Raw genomic sequence first — 14,706 nt, 5'->3', positions numbered from 1 at the left:
GGGGCGGTCAGAAGAGTGCGCTTACACACACGCGCGCGCACGCACGCACACACACCACCGCGCGTAGTTTATGCTCAACATTTGCCTCGTCTGAACGGGTCGTTTTGACGCAAAGCGACGCGGTTTCATTCCGTAACACATGCCGGAAGCAGTGCGCTGCACAGAAGGGATCGTGAACGTTTCTCGCGTATATATATATATATATATATATATAATATATATATATATATATATATATATATATATATATATATATATATATAGCCGTCACTTCTAAAGTTTCTCTCTCTGGCCTTCGCGAGACGAGCTCGGCTCGATATTATATACTGCGTGGCAAGTTACTGCTATACGTAGGCTTGACAACAAGGGCATGTGTGGCTTTGTTGCGAAGCGCGCCCGCAGGAAACACGTGCACGGGATTAGCCCCAACGCGCGACAATAACGAGACAGAGTCGTCAGCGTTGATAAGGGTCGGATACAGAGAACAATGTCAGAGATAAGAAGACGTTCGAAGTTCCAGAAAGAACAGGTCGGAGGGTATTTCCGAGGGAATACCCTCCGTCAAGCTACTTTGCTGTAGCTTTTTGTTTCTATCCAAACATATTCCCTTTTCTTTGTAAGAGGAATAATTGTGGAACAAAAAAGTTGAAGAAAATGCAAGCAAATATAGGCACTTTGTTTCACGTAAGGTGTATTTCTCCACATGAATTGCAGCGCACGTGTCAATCAGGCAGAAATATGACGAGGATTGCGATAAGGACTATCCCGTTGCGTTACTTGTGAATGTGGTGTAATTTGGTACTTTTTGTTTTTGTTGCAATTTGTGCCAAAATTTATTTGTGACGCGTGGTGCAGATCCTGTCTTAAGCGGACGTCAACGATATGCCAGCGATATACAATGACATCGACTGGGGTTCTCCTTTTAAGCAGAATAAATCCCTGAAAAGTCTTTGTATAGGCGGCGAATTTTTCCTGCTGTAGAATGTGCTTATAATAATGTCGCCCATGAAAGCATTCTTGATGCGCTAGTTGGTGGTAGCGCTTTTCGATGGGTTCGTCAGTACCTCCCAAGATCTTTAGCCCTTCTTACCGAATATGGCCCCACCACTGATCATTGTGCTTGCCGTGGCAACTCATACAATGGGTCTTTGAGCCCTACTGTTTTCAACGTAGACGGTTAACACGTCAATTTACACCGACATCTACATCTGGGAATCAGGCATATGACACTCTTCCAATAGCATGCAAGGCTTCAGAAGGTGGCATCGCTGACGTGTACGTTAGAGGCAAGCTCAAAAGTTTACAAACTGTATCTGAGAAAAATAAATCTTTCCTGAGCATGTGCACGCATACAGTCTGGATTTCAAATGTGCTACACCTGTGCTATAGTGTACACGGTCATCATAGTGCGGTAGTGATTTAATAGCTGCAAGCTAAAAACTGGTCTGATACTAGACTTTCTCGCGGAACCAACATCCCGCAGACGTTTTATCCCTGCCTGTACCGTGGGTGACAAGGGTTAAAAGCGTCAGTCGAAAAACGCGCTTTAGTTGCATCCACTCGAAAATCTATGGCGTCATACATACTGCGCGTCCATCAATGGCCAAGCGATATAGTTTATAACAAGACTCGACAATTTTTGGGCGTCATCGTCCCTCGCGACCATACCTGGAGCCCTCGCGTTACTCGCATGGAAAGAAAATTAGCCTGTATACACCTGGTAAAAATCATCGCCGTAAAACGATGCGGATCGTCTCTGACGGAGCTGTGCAAAGCGCTATTTTCGGATTTCTCCGCTGCAACTTTCCTTTGTTTCCAAGCATATGCAGAATAAATCTACGCGGTAAGCAAAGCGTAGAAGCTCAAGCACTTCGGCTTTGTTTCCAGCTTCTCGTTTCTCCAACATAGAACTCACGATCAATTGACATGCGAAATCGTGGAAATTACCTATCATTTGAGAGGAAAAAAACCCATGATATCTCTTTTCAATAAATAACAGGACATTGCGGTATCATCGGAAATGATGACGTAGATAAGGCAACTCGGACGTCAAATCAAGAAGACTGCTGCGTCCCCATTCCTCTCTCAAGGATAGACGCTGCGAGACAGCTTCACATTCTAGCACGCACACTCTCGTTAGCTGAGAGGAATACCACACATACAAGGTGCACCAGACTGCACAGACTAAGTCCTTCGCTGCAACTTGGACCTCCAGCTGGGCTGCACCGATTCGAAGCGTCTCTTCTGCGTCGGTTGTGGTTGGAAGTTGCCTTCACGAAAGCTTATTCAGCAATAATTGGAATGGCTGACAGCCCTCCATGTGATGTCTGTGGCTGCGAGGAGAACATTGACCACCTATTGTGTCAGTCCTAAATTTGAAGCACAAAGACAATATATGTCTAATACTATAGAACACTTCCCCCACCGATTATCGGCTCAGAAGGCAGCGAAGGCACTTTTGTGCTTTCTGAGAACGTGTCGCTTGTGCGAGCGCCTTAGTCTCCGTAGTGTTGTCCATGTACGTTTTTTTATATCTTTCTGTATTCCCTTACCCCTTCCCCAGTGCCGAGTAGCAAACTGACTATTTATCTTCCAGTTAACGTCCCTGTCTTTCTCATATCTCTTTTATCTCTCTCTGTCTCTCTTTTTTATTCCCCTTCTCCCTTTCCCCAGCGCAGGGTAGTCAACCGGACTATTGACTGGTTAGAATCCCTGCCTATATATATATATATATATATATATGATTAATAAAAATCAGGACCCTCGGTTCCCTTTCTTCTCGCTCACAACATAACGAGGGCTCGAATCCGGCAACATTGATGCCTTCAGGTAGCATATGTGGGTTTATTTACCAGTTGCCATCATCCATAAAGATCACGTGCTCGTGACGCCTGCGGCAGAAAGGATGTTCCACATCCGACCCTAGGTTTGTGGGTGGTGGCGCTGGCTAACACTCTCAGGGTTAGTTCTAGTTGTAAAACATAAATACCCCAGCAAGTGGATGGGAAACCGGCTCCGCGGTAGCTCAATGGTGAGAGCATCGCACGCGTAATGCGAAGACGTGGGTTCGTTCCCCACCTGCGGACAGTTGTTTTTTCATCCATTTTCATTTCCATTATTTATCATTTCTTTAATTCAATGAGTAAGTACAAGTAATTTCCCCTATGTTGTCCTTGGTATCATTGTTGGCTTCTTATGATATTAATAAAAATCGGGCCCCTCGGTTCCCTTTCTTCTCGTTCATATATATATATATATATATATATATATATATATATATATAAGGTTTCCCAGGTTTCCTGCCCACTGCCCGACCATCGACTGATTTGTGCTTCATCAGCCTTCTGCACATTTTGATGTTTCTGGCATTCGAAACAAGGCCGGCTCGCCACATTTCCACACTGAAGCGAGCCACTATATTACACTTATATCCTACTTCGATTGCCTGCACACAAACAGAGATGGTTCTGATATGCGTGTATACTGCAAGCAGCATGTCCCATCAAGACCGGTGTCCTGTCCGGTTCAGGTACTTCCGTACCACAATATGGACGGGATTAGAACTTGCAGATTTCTGGGCCGCTGTTTACTACATCCATCAACAGTCAGCTAACCGGTATGCCCTCATTGTGTGATTCCAAAGCAACCCTTGAAAGTCTACAATCAGCCGTATACATGGCGCTGCGCGTGTACAAGCAGCCGTTTTTCACAGCGCTTATCAGAGGGCTGCCGTTGAAAGTGTGTCCACCTTCAGATTTCAGTAAAGTACCGATTGCAGCACAATCTGCAACGACAGTGCCAACGAATCAGCGCTCTGGCCGCCAACAGTACGGCGTGTTCCGGCGCCTGATGCAGCATGGCAACTTCCGCTGCGTCGCATTACGTTGGAAAGAATGGATTTCAGCTGAACTTGTCAACTCTCGTCGGCGCTCCCGGGAACTTTCGTTCGCCTTTCACCGCCGTCTGACCTATCTCGTTGCGAGAAAACTTTGTTGTGCCGATTGTGGCCGAGCGTCACGTCCACAAACGCCTACTGTTTCCTTATAGGCCCGATGGATAAATCCTCGTGCAACGTTTTAAAGGGGCCAAGACACCAAGTTTTGAGGCTATAAAAAGCCTGCTGTAGGCTTCCTCTGTATGGAAGGACACTCAACATGAAGTGTTGGACACAGCAAACGTTTAAAAGATATTTTAATTCACTTCCAAAGAGTGCCTAGATGGTCGTTCTCGCCATCGAGACCCATCGCTATAGCGCGATTGACACCGACGTCACTATATTGGAAGCGTAATGCCTTTTAGTGACGACATACCACATTAGAGTGACGCACAATGAGCGGTGACCCACAGCACCGGGCAAGCCTAGAGAGCCTCGAGTGTAGAGTGCAGTGAGCCGCATCAGACGCAGACGTATGCTCGGAATCGGAGCTACCGCAGCTAGCCATGACAACTGTCGGCGTGGTTTTGTTTGCCTGTGCTGGTACAGAACGTGTGTGCGAGAGCAGACGATGCAGCAGTGCGTATGTCACAGCTTTGTGGGCCCACGTGACCAAGCTTCCTAGACAGTGACATCACTGTCCAACTCGGCGCCGAGAAACCAAAACCGAAAGTCGTTCACATAAATAATGCGATATCAAATTATTTACCGTTAATATAAGAATCTTCGAGCCTGTATCATGCTTCCTGGAGCAATAAGAAACGTTTGAAACACAGAATGCGCATGCCACAAATTTCATGTACAACCACTTTGAAAAAAAAAAATTAAATTCCGAAGTTTTACGTACCAGAACCACGATATGATTGCAATGCACGCTGTACTGGGGGGGACTCCGAAGTAATTTTGAACACCTGGGGTTCTTTAACGCGCACCTAAATCCATGTACACGAGTGTTTTTTGTATTTCTCTCCCATTCAAATGCGGCGGCCGCATTCGGTATCGAGCCCGTAACCTCGAGCACGGCAGCACTATACACCAACGCTACTGAGCTTCCGCGGCGAGTACCGCACAAATTTTGCGATTGCGACGAATCCATTGAACGATCTCTCTGCCATCCGCCCTTCTTTTCACGACCAAATATATCATCTGCATGCTGCTATTAGTCATCTGAACGACGGACGGCTCACGGAACAGAAGACATTGTTACCCTGGACTCGAGCGTCCACCTCACGAAGTCCTACTCCGCACCTGAGGAGGATTGGACTCTGCGACCGCCTTTGAATGCGAAGTGAATGCTGTCGTGTGATCGCGCTTGTCACCTCTTGTCACTCCCCTATTGTCTTTTCTTCCCCTTCCCCCTCTCCTAGTGCAGAGAAGTAAATTTGTGGCAACCTGGTTGACCTCCCTGCCTCTTCTATATCTCTCAATCTTTATGTGACATATTTATTAACTTTTTTTTGCGCTTACGGTTGGACTTGGAGAGCTTGTGAAGAGTCCTCTTGTTCTAGCTGAATGAATACACGAGATTTTGGTTCTTCCGGCGACACCGGCTACTCTTTTTTGTTTTGTGATTTCGTTATACCGCAGCTGACGTACTAGAGGATTGCGAGTGGAACAAGAGAAAATGGTCGCGATAATAATTCATGCCCACAGTTTGTCAACCGAGTCCAGGAAAGTTCCCATGCAGCTAAAACCTAGCACCTATCCTGTTATTATTATTATTATTATTATTATTATTATTATTATTATTATTATTATTATTATTATTATTATTATTATTATTATTATTATTATTATTATTACAACGACAGAACTAAAGCGCCTATTATAGCCGGCTGACTAATTCATATGTACGGCGGGACGTTTTTCGCCGTATAAGAACGAGCAAGGCTGAATCACCACTTTTCCTATAATGTTCAGCATGTTCAGTAATGTTCAGGCCGCGACATCACGCGGAAGACGCAGCTCGCGATCAGCGGAAGCTCAACAGCATGCGCCGACAGCTTGGCACTTCCATGTCATAGATAATTTGCTGTACAAATTAGTAGAAGGAACGTTGCCGCTATAGTGTCTACGAGAGCTGCAAGCACCGCAGTTCAGCCTTGAGATGTGCACGGGCCGCAGTTTGGCGGCACGAGCGCCCAAAGCTAGGAAAAGGCGGGCCAGCCCATGCAGACGATGGACCGAGGACGGGCTGGCCCGGCTCGATCGACGGCATATAAACGTGGGTCGCGAGGTACGAAGCTCCGTACCGAAGCTAGGGCACAGGCGCGAGGCGCGTGGCGCGAGGCGCGTGGCCTCAGGAAACGAAGCTTGGACTGAACCTCAGTAGGCCTAGCTCGGCCGGCGCCGCTTTGCTACTTTCAGGAAAAGCCAACACGCGAGAAATTGACTCACGGAGTTGCGGGTGGTCTCTCTGGATGCCGCTTCTCGAGCTGTCTTGATTGGTGCAAACCTCGTGGTGCTTCAAGGAGGTAGTCCACGGCAATTTCACTTTGAAACAGGAGCACATGTCTAGAGAAAGTGCGCTCGGTTGGTCCCCTTGCGGCGAGTTCCAGAAACCGGAAGGCTATTTTTTTAACAGCGAAGCTGTTTGAGCCAGCCGTAATTTGTGGTGGGTGCCACGAAACTGTCGCGCCGTAGCCATGTCAACCCAAAAGAAGAGGAGGAGGAGATGCGCACGCGGTCTCCTCCTCGCCGGCTCTGTCTTTTCGACCCCTGCCTCTCTTCTCTCCGCGGCGCGCTGAGCCAGGAGAAAAAAAAAAGGCGAAAGCTTGCACTAGGCCGCGCAAAGCTCAAGACACCGCGAAGCGGGCGATTGATATCGAGCGGCTAGCCTCCAACGCGTTCGGCGTCGGCAAGCAGCAGCGTTCTAGGCACTGTGTCAACCTTGGTTAGCCTGCCCCCGTTTGTGGCATGCAGCCAGTAAGTTTCGCTATGCTAAGCTTTGCGCGACCGAGTGCAAACTTGCCCGATATTTTTTTTTTTTTTTTTGTAACTTGTTCGGGCAGTAACTAGCATACGTATAATGCGGTCCTGCACAAGGGGTTGAGGGCCAGAGACCGCATTTTCTTAAGTTTTGCTCTCGCAACGATGCCTGGATGCTCTCGTTTCGTTCTCGCCCCATCCTCGTGTTGAGTGCCCGGATAACGGCTCTGGATTTTGGCTCAGGGTCTCTTGAAGGTCACCGACAACGGGAGCTAAAAGCATTTCATGCTTAACAGGCATGTACCGGGCCGCCATCGGCGACCGATATGATATAGCAGACTACGCCGTATGTGGTGCGGGCATGCTGCTTAAGGGCGATCCAAACGACGGACCAAACCGCCCTTTTGGACCGCGGTACGCGCATCACGTGATAGGACGTCCCCAGTTCGTGCAGACCGCCGTTGGTCCGCGCAAGACCGCGAACCTTGGGGTCCCACAATTCGCCGAGGCTTTTCCCTCTTCAGGTTTGGCGGCGGACCGCATGCAGACTGCAGCGATTTTAGCGTAGCCAACGAATGTTGTCTGGCAACACAGTGTCTGCAGCCAAATCCAAAATTTTCGGCTGAGCAAAATCCAGTAGTTTCATATCCGCCCTTCCGCCTCTCGCCTACATGCGCATGCAGCAGCTATTTTGCCAGCCCCATGCCCTCTCGGAGTGATGAGCAGGTTTTTAAGCGAAGCTTTATAGGCTCACAAGTTTCGGCGGTGGTGGTGGTGGTGGTGTCACGCTGAAAAGTTGGCCGATCCTGGCGATAGTGCAGAAAGGGTCCAAGAGAGAGAGAAAGCTCAATGGCACATACTAGGGACAAAAGAGAGAGAGAGAGAAAGATAGAAAGAGAGAGAGAAAGATAAAAAAGGATAGATAGATAGATAGATAGATAGATAGATAGATAGATAGATAGATAGATAGATAGATAGATAGATAGATAGATAGATAGTAGATAGATAGATAGATAGATAGATAGATAGATAGATAGATAGATAGATAGATAGATAGATAGATAGATAGATAGATAGATAGAGAAAATCACCGCGAAGATCGGATACACACACGACAAGTTTCGCTTACCCCAATTTTTAAGCGCGTGTCCAAGCTCAATGGCACATACCAGGGAAAAAAATAGAGAGAGAAAGAAAGAGAGAAGAGAGAGAGAAGGAAAATTACCACGAAGGTCAGATACACACACGACAAGTTTCGCTTACCCCAATTTTTAAGCGCGTGTCCAAGCTCAATGGCACATACCAGGGAAAAAAATAGAGAGAGAAAGAAAGAGAGAAAGAGAGAGAGAAAGAAAATTACCACGAAGGTCAGATACACACACGACAAGCTTCGCTCACCCCCATTTTTAAGCGAAGCTTTATAGGCTCACATGTGTCGGCGGTGGTGGCGGTGGTGTCACACTGAAAAGTGGGCCGATCCTGGCGATAGTGCAGAAAGGGTCCAAGCTCAATGGCACATACCAGGGACAAAAAAGAGAAAGAGAGAGAAAAAAAGACAGAAAGAAAGAGAAAGAAAGAGAGAGACGGAAAGATAGATATAGAGAAAGAGAGAGAGAAAGAAAGAAAAAGAGAAAGAAATACACACGACGAGCTTCGCTTACCCCCATTTTCTCGACAGGGGAAGGGCTGGTTATTTTTTATTTTGTATCCCTCGTAGAGCAGTTCCCGGCTTTGTTGAGTCGAGAGCACTGTGGCCGAGAGTGTAGCTGGTTGGTCCGCTCTGTCGTCTGCTATGGCGCTACGCCGTGTGGGATGTGCTCTGCGCCGGACCGGACCGCGGTGGACCGTCACATGGCATCACGTGACCGATCGGCCCGCGGACTTGGTCCGTCGTGTGGATCGGCCTTTAGCTGACATTTGCTGCTCACTTCACCGTTGATAGTGAGTAGCATGCCTGAATCCCATACGGCGTCGTCTTATATGTCACGTCAGTTGCTGGCGCCTTCCCGATATCATCAACATGCCTACTTCGCTAGCTGTCTCTTCCATTTCTGTATTGAAACTCGACCAACCCGCATTGCGCGGGTTTGCCGGGACGAAAACACCTCAAAAACGAGGCCGCGGCGTCATATCAGGCCGTAAGGGAAGGCAGATGCTGCAAGGCGAGCTTGAGCTCTCCGCTTCTCGCTCGGTGCACCTGCACGGATGAGGCTCGCGAGTCTCGATACGTTACGCGTCCGCTACCGTGCACAGTGAGCAATGCCTGTAACTGTGCGCCGGCGCAAGTGGGCGTAGGGATAATCTGACTTTCTTTCGGAAGTGGAACGCTATCGAGAATTTCGGGCCCAATTCGGGCCCGATTTAGGCTCCAATGCCGGCCCTTCCCGACCGATGAGATACGCCTGTCGGCCCGAGCCCAGCCCGGGCCCTACTAAAGTTTCACCGGGCTGCCGAGGCCGGACACGGACCTTCGGGCCGGCCCGTGCCCATGCCCATGCACAGGTCTAGTTCAGCAACCTATAGAAATTATGGGCAGTACACGCACTTGCCTAAACTACTGGCTTCAAACGCCTTCTGTGGTTTTGCGAATTGATTTATTTCAACAAATGATACAGTTATAAACGCAACAATTTGCAATAATTACGCATGTGCGCAGATTCCCTGTTTAGAAAAATATAAGTGCTTGTAAATTTAGAAATATAAAGCGCAATAAATGACGTGACAAGAAAGTTTGAATCCTCAAGCACGAAGATTAGACAAATCCAAGTACTAACCATCTTTCTAACGTTAGTATGGACGACCGCAGCGCCAGGGTTCCCTATAGTAGCTTTTGTTGGGAACACTTTATGTTAGGTTAGGTTAGTATGTTTCAGGTGGTTACCGGTTCAGACAATGAGAAGATTGAGTTCTTTCAAACCACATGGGGCCGCTGTGTCGCGGTGCGTGGTCTACTTAGTAATCGAATATGCGGCACTCTTCGTATTTCGAGCGAAATGCTGAAAAAAATAATTACGCTGGACATAGCGCGCTAAAAATGACTGAATGAGATGTTTTAGGACGCAATAACAGCTTTCCAAACGTCAGGCCATTAGTTAGAGTAATAAAAAAAGTTTTTAATATTCGAACTTATTTCATTTCATTATCCAATCAGTTAGCACAACTGGTATAGTGCAATGCAAGCGTAATGCGGAGGTTATGGGTTGGGATGCCACTGGCGGCAAGCTGTTTTTTCGTCCACTTTCATTTCCCTTTAGCTTGTAATTTCTATTCTTCAATTACAAATTACAGATAAACTCCCCGATGTTTTCCGTGCCTAATTAGGCAATAGCTACATATGGTTGGGATTAACAAAACTCGAGCCCCTCGGTTTCCCCTCTTCTTGTTCCAAGACTTGTTTAGTTGTTCTCTGATTAGCCATATTTTTGTAAACAAAGTTGGCCAACGTTAGTTGGAGACATACTCCAACATTCCCGCATATAGCATGCTTAATGTTTTGTACACTATACAGGGTGTCCCAACTATCATGCATCAAGATTTAAAAACATGCAAATGCAACGTAGCTGGACAGAACCAAGGTAATGTTGTTTGCCGTCACTTGGAGATACTCAGATTATTTTTTGCATTCCGCCTAATTACCTAATTAGTTTGAATTAATTAATCAACTTCTCAAATATTATAGTTAGATTAAAAGTGTCAACGCGAAAAATGATGAGCAACATGACAAATTCCCGATACAGATTTCTGTACTGCTTAATACGTGCTACATAAAAGTTTTTCCGAGTGTGAAAGAAGTCCGCGAATACACGCAAAATTGCCGCGCGGCTGGCTGCTCGAGGCACTTTGCGTGTATTCGCGGGCTGCTTTCAGGTTCGCTAAAACACTTTCATGTAGCACGTACTGAGCAACAGAAAGCTGTATCGGGAGTTTCTCATGCTGCTCTACAATTTTCTCATTGACACTTCTCATCTAATTGTAATATTTGAGAAGTTGATTAATTAAGACTAATTATGTATTTAGGCGGAATGCAAAAAATAACCTGTGAGTATCTCCAAGCGACGGCAAACAACAATGCTTTCATTCTGTTCAGCTACGGTGCATTTGCATATTTTTAAATCTTGATACATGATAGTTGGGACATCCCTGTATATGTTCACACACTATTTTCACATCTTTCATCGACAAGTTTTTTCTAATGTGTGTGTGTGTGCGTGAGAGAGAGAGATAAAGAGGGATAGGGGGGGGGGGGGGGGGGGGGGGGGACAAACGCCGGGTGTCGCTCTAAAAGTTGTTTAAATCTGCTTTTCGTACGTGCTTTTCTTTATTTTGCACCGAATCATGCGCACCTCATCTTTGAATACAGATATAAATGTATATATTATGGGTGATGCTGCATAAATCTTTAGGACAGCCGCCTCCAACGTTAAGAACCTGTGACAGCTTTCTTTATAAAACATGTACAAAGATAAAAAAGAGAAAACAAAAGGAAGGAAAGGAGAAAGTTGCCTTGCCCATTGTAACATTCACGAGAATAAGGTGCGCTAGGCCAAAATGAGGAAGACGAATTTGGCAGTACCGTAAAGAAATTGATCCAGAGCAGGAACACCGAAAACACATACAGCAAGCTTGCGCATTACAATCGAACGTCCGCACCATCATCCGGTTTGCGTGGGTCGCATGCGTAAGTGATGGCGGGCGTCGTCACCGCGTGGTTCGCGCGTGCTGCTTACGCGCGCAGATGGACAACACTACACTCTACTCAGTACGGTCTGTGCGCGACATCGAAGACGTACAGCGCGTGTACAGAGCATCTTCTCTAAGGCCCGAGAAGTGTGGGACAGCAGGAAAATGAAACATGCCTATACTGCGTCAAACAGGTCGGCCATAGGCGGGCAAAGCAGGTAACCACAAACCAGCATCGTACGATCACTCTACAATGCGCATGACGCGAGCCCCCCGAATATCATCGTTCCTTTATTTTCTTTTAAATAAAATTGTCCAGTGCAAGATGTCAAAAGAGAGCAAAAGAAACAGTGTGTCATGCCACACGAGCGAAACTTACACTTGTCGTTGGCGGCTTGATCGGGCAGAGTGACCGGCTGCGGGTGACGCACGTCGGCCATTGTCGCTGTCGGGGACCGAAGACGGCGGGCCGGCTAGTCGGATTTCCTTCCGGACCACTGATATAACGCCCGGCCCGGGCTCGCGCTGCTGCCTGCCGGCCTCCTCCTCCGCCACCTCTCGCGCCGCGAGCGAAATCGCATCGAAGCTGATATGCAAGAAAGAAAGGAAGGAAGGCGATGCCGGCAGAGAGAACATTACCTCGAGCGCGGAACTTGCGCCTCTCCTCGGCCGAGACACCTCGGACCAAGTGGTATTATACGCGTACAGAGACCGCGTAATCCCTGTCGAGCAATATGTGTACCTGCCGCGAATCGGTGATTTTAGGAACAAAGCCCTGGAGATCTGCTTTATTATATCGTCACGGGCCAGCCTGAGAACAGACAGTTCATCGACGGGACTTTGCAGGGTCTCTCAAAAAACCGCGAGTGAAAAGCGCGTGGGCTCTTGGCGAGGGTGTCTTGGAGTTACTTTGGAAAATGCGGACGCCGAGATACACGATCAAAAGGTCATCTTTATGCAGAGAACTTTAAATTTGGCATTTGTTTCGGAGGAAGTCGCACGCGAATGTGCTCGGCGGCATTTGCGATTTGGCGAGAGAGATTTCAATACACAGGCGTATGTATACTCAAGCAATGATCGCTGATGAATCAACACCGCGATAATTGAGCAGTGATAATCTCAAGCTCCTCCTAGATCACCTCACGTAGATCGCTGCGAACACGGTTCGATGATGTTATGGAATTAAGTATACCGAGATTAGTTCAGAATAACTCGCCGGATTATCTCTGCGATCATACGTTACATGAACTGTACAAATTTTAGGCCGAATGTCTTTTAGGCTGAAACAGCAGTTGATGGACAAAAACAAGGGACACTTTGATCTCGTAATGAAGTTAGAATGCGGAAAACGAATCACATGGACGGGATAAACGGTAAAAAAAAAACTTTACTGTTTTTTTTTTCTTTTTTCGCAGCCACCTCCTACAACAATCGCCGATAGCACAGAACATAATCACAAAGAGTAGGCTGTTAAAAACACACACACATAACATCAGAGGGAGTCGGGAAGAAAGACTCCTACGATAGCTTAACAGTCTGCGCGCCAGGAATAACCGATAGCGTTTTGTGATAGCCCGTCAGACGTCAGACTATAAATATTGTCCCACTTACTGATAACGCACTGCTTATAACAACTTGCATAAAATGAGTAGGGCCTGTCATCATGTCACTTTTGGAGCGTGAATGTTCATCACATCTCGGTCGTACAAGTCCGCTAAATGCACACGCACACTTCTGGCAGCAATTTTATCATATCACGTTACTTCTGTACCTAAATTATCTAATAAAGCGACGACAAACATGTATCGGTGTGAAAGCTTGGGTATGTTTTAATACCAAGAGAACGCAAAAACTTCACCATTTGAAAGAATGCTATGCTTAGAACCACAATGAACCGATGGCAACCGATATAGGAAGTGCACGAGCAGCTGCTACGGAGGCGTTTATCGTTTCTTTTCCCTCGTAAAATTCGCACACATGTGTGCAATATTTACACGGAAAACAGAAGCTTCCCTTTTTTTTTCATTTGCTGCGGAAGCACGTTCTGACGAAGTGATAGTAAATAAACGGTAAATTTGTTCAATCGATGCAAGTCCCTGGCGCAGGCTTTGCTCTGATCTGTACTTTTGCTCGTGGCTCTACGCACGCGCTTGCAGCACGAGATCTACGGCGCGAAGCGCGAACGCAGGGAATCCAGAGCAGCTGCTGAATGGCCTCAAATTATGACAGTACACGCAAGGCCTGACTTTTGATATCAGCAAGCCTGCATGACATACACGCTTGCCAGTTCAGCTTGGGCGCAGGGACGAGGGTTCATACTTTCGAACCTAAGAGCACTGCACCACGCGCTGCCGACATTTAGATATTCATTTTAATAAAAATTCCAAGTTTATTTTTTTCTGGTCAGCACGAAGGTACGGATCCCGTAGCTTCATCTTGACGTCGCGACCTGTCAAAGTGCAAATACAATTCGCGACGGACGGGGGCCAAGAGGCGAGTCGAATGAGTGTTGCGCAGCTCCCAACGGTATACTACTAAGCGTGCGAAGAAGCTCGGACGAGGCAGGCACGAAGAGTCCCCGTGCAAATGCCGGCCGCGGGTGAACAATGCTGCCTGCAAGCGACGGCAGAGGAGAGACAATGACATACCCGAGCATCGGCGTGCGTCCGCCGCCGCACCGCTGGCTGCGCCGCTGTTGATAGCCGTGCTGCTAGTACACTCTATAGCCGTGCACCGCCGACCTGCCAAGTCCCGGCGCAGCGATCGCGCGCGCGCGCGCACGGTCCCGGGAAGTCGTCGTCGCTGCAACGCTACGGCGCTGTGTAGAGAACTACCTTGCCGGCAGGGGGAATTCTTCTTCGCGGCGGACGATAAGATAGCGTGTTTTCGGTGAACCTCGCGCAACGGTGGCGATAAAGCGGGAGGGAGCAGCCGGCGGGCGTTCCCCGCCGGCGGCGAGCAATTTACGAGCTTTGTTCTCTCCGCGTTTCTTTAATAAAGGTCCTTGGAGTGAGCACATCTCAGAGCGACTCCCTATAGCGAGCAAGTCCTCCAAGGAATCGGTGCAGGGTCGGGAACCGATCATAAGCGAGGAGTTGCCCGAATTTTTGGCGCGTGTGGCTATGGGTGCGTGGTGAGCAGAGCGCAAGCTGCCACCCACTGGC

The 14,706-nt window shown here is 47.7% G+C and overlaps 1 protein-coding gene across 2 annotated transcripts in view; it reads right to left on the bottom strand.

Moving 5' to 3' along the window:
- LOC119437006 (uncharacterized) overlaps nt 1-14,341 on the bottom strand; it is a 48,275-nt gene extending 33,934 nt beyond the window's left edge. Inside the window, exons 1-2 of one of the 2 annotated variants that reach the window (XM_037704067.2) lie at nt 14,191-14,341; nt 11,922-12,128 (exon numbers count right to left, since the gene is read on the bottom strand). In XM_037704067.2, coding sequence (XP_037559995.1) covers nt 11,922-11,982 — 61 coding nt within the window. In that variant the 5' untranslated portion in view covers nt 11,983-12,128; nt 14,191-14,341. The remainder of the gene's footprint in view (nt 1-11,921; nt 12,129-14,190) is intronic. The other variant, XM_037704065.2, reaches the window with a different exon arrangement.
- Between the last annotated feature and the right edge of the window lie 365 nt (nt 14,342-14,706).

Source organism: Dermacentor silvarum, chromosome 1 (genome assembly GCF_013339745.2).
Source record: "Dermacentor silvarum isolate Dsil-2018 chromosome 1, BIME_Dsil_1.4, whole genome shotgun sequence".
NCBI classification, from domain to species: Eukaryota; Metazoa; Arthropoda; class Arachnida; order Ixodida; family Ixodidae; genus Dermacentor; species Dermacentor silvarum.
Note: the sequence above shows the minus strand (reverse complement) of the source record. Positions and strands in the feature narration are given on the sequence as shown.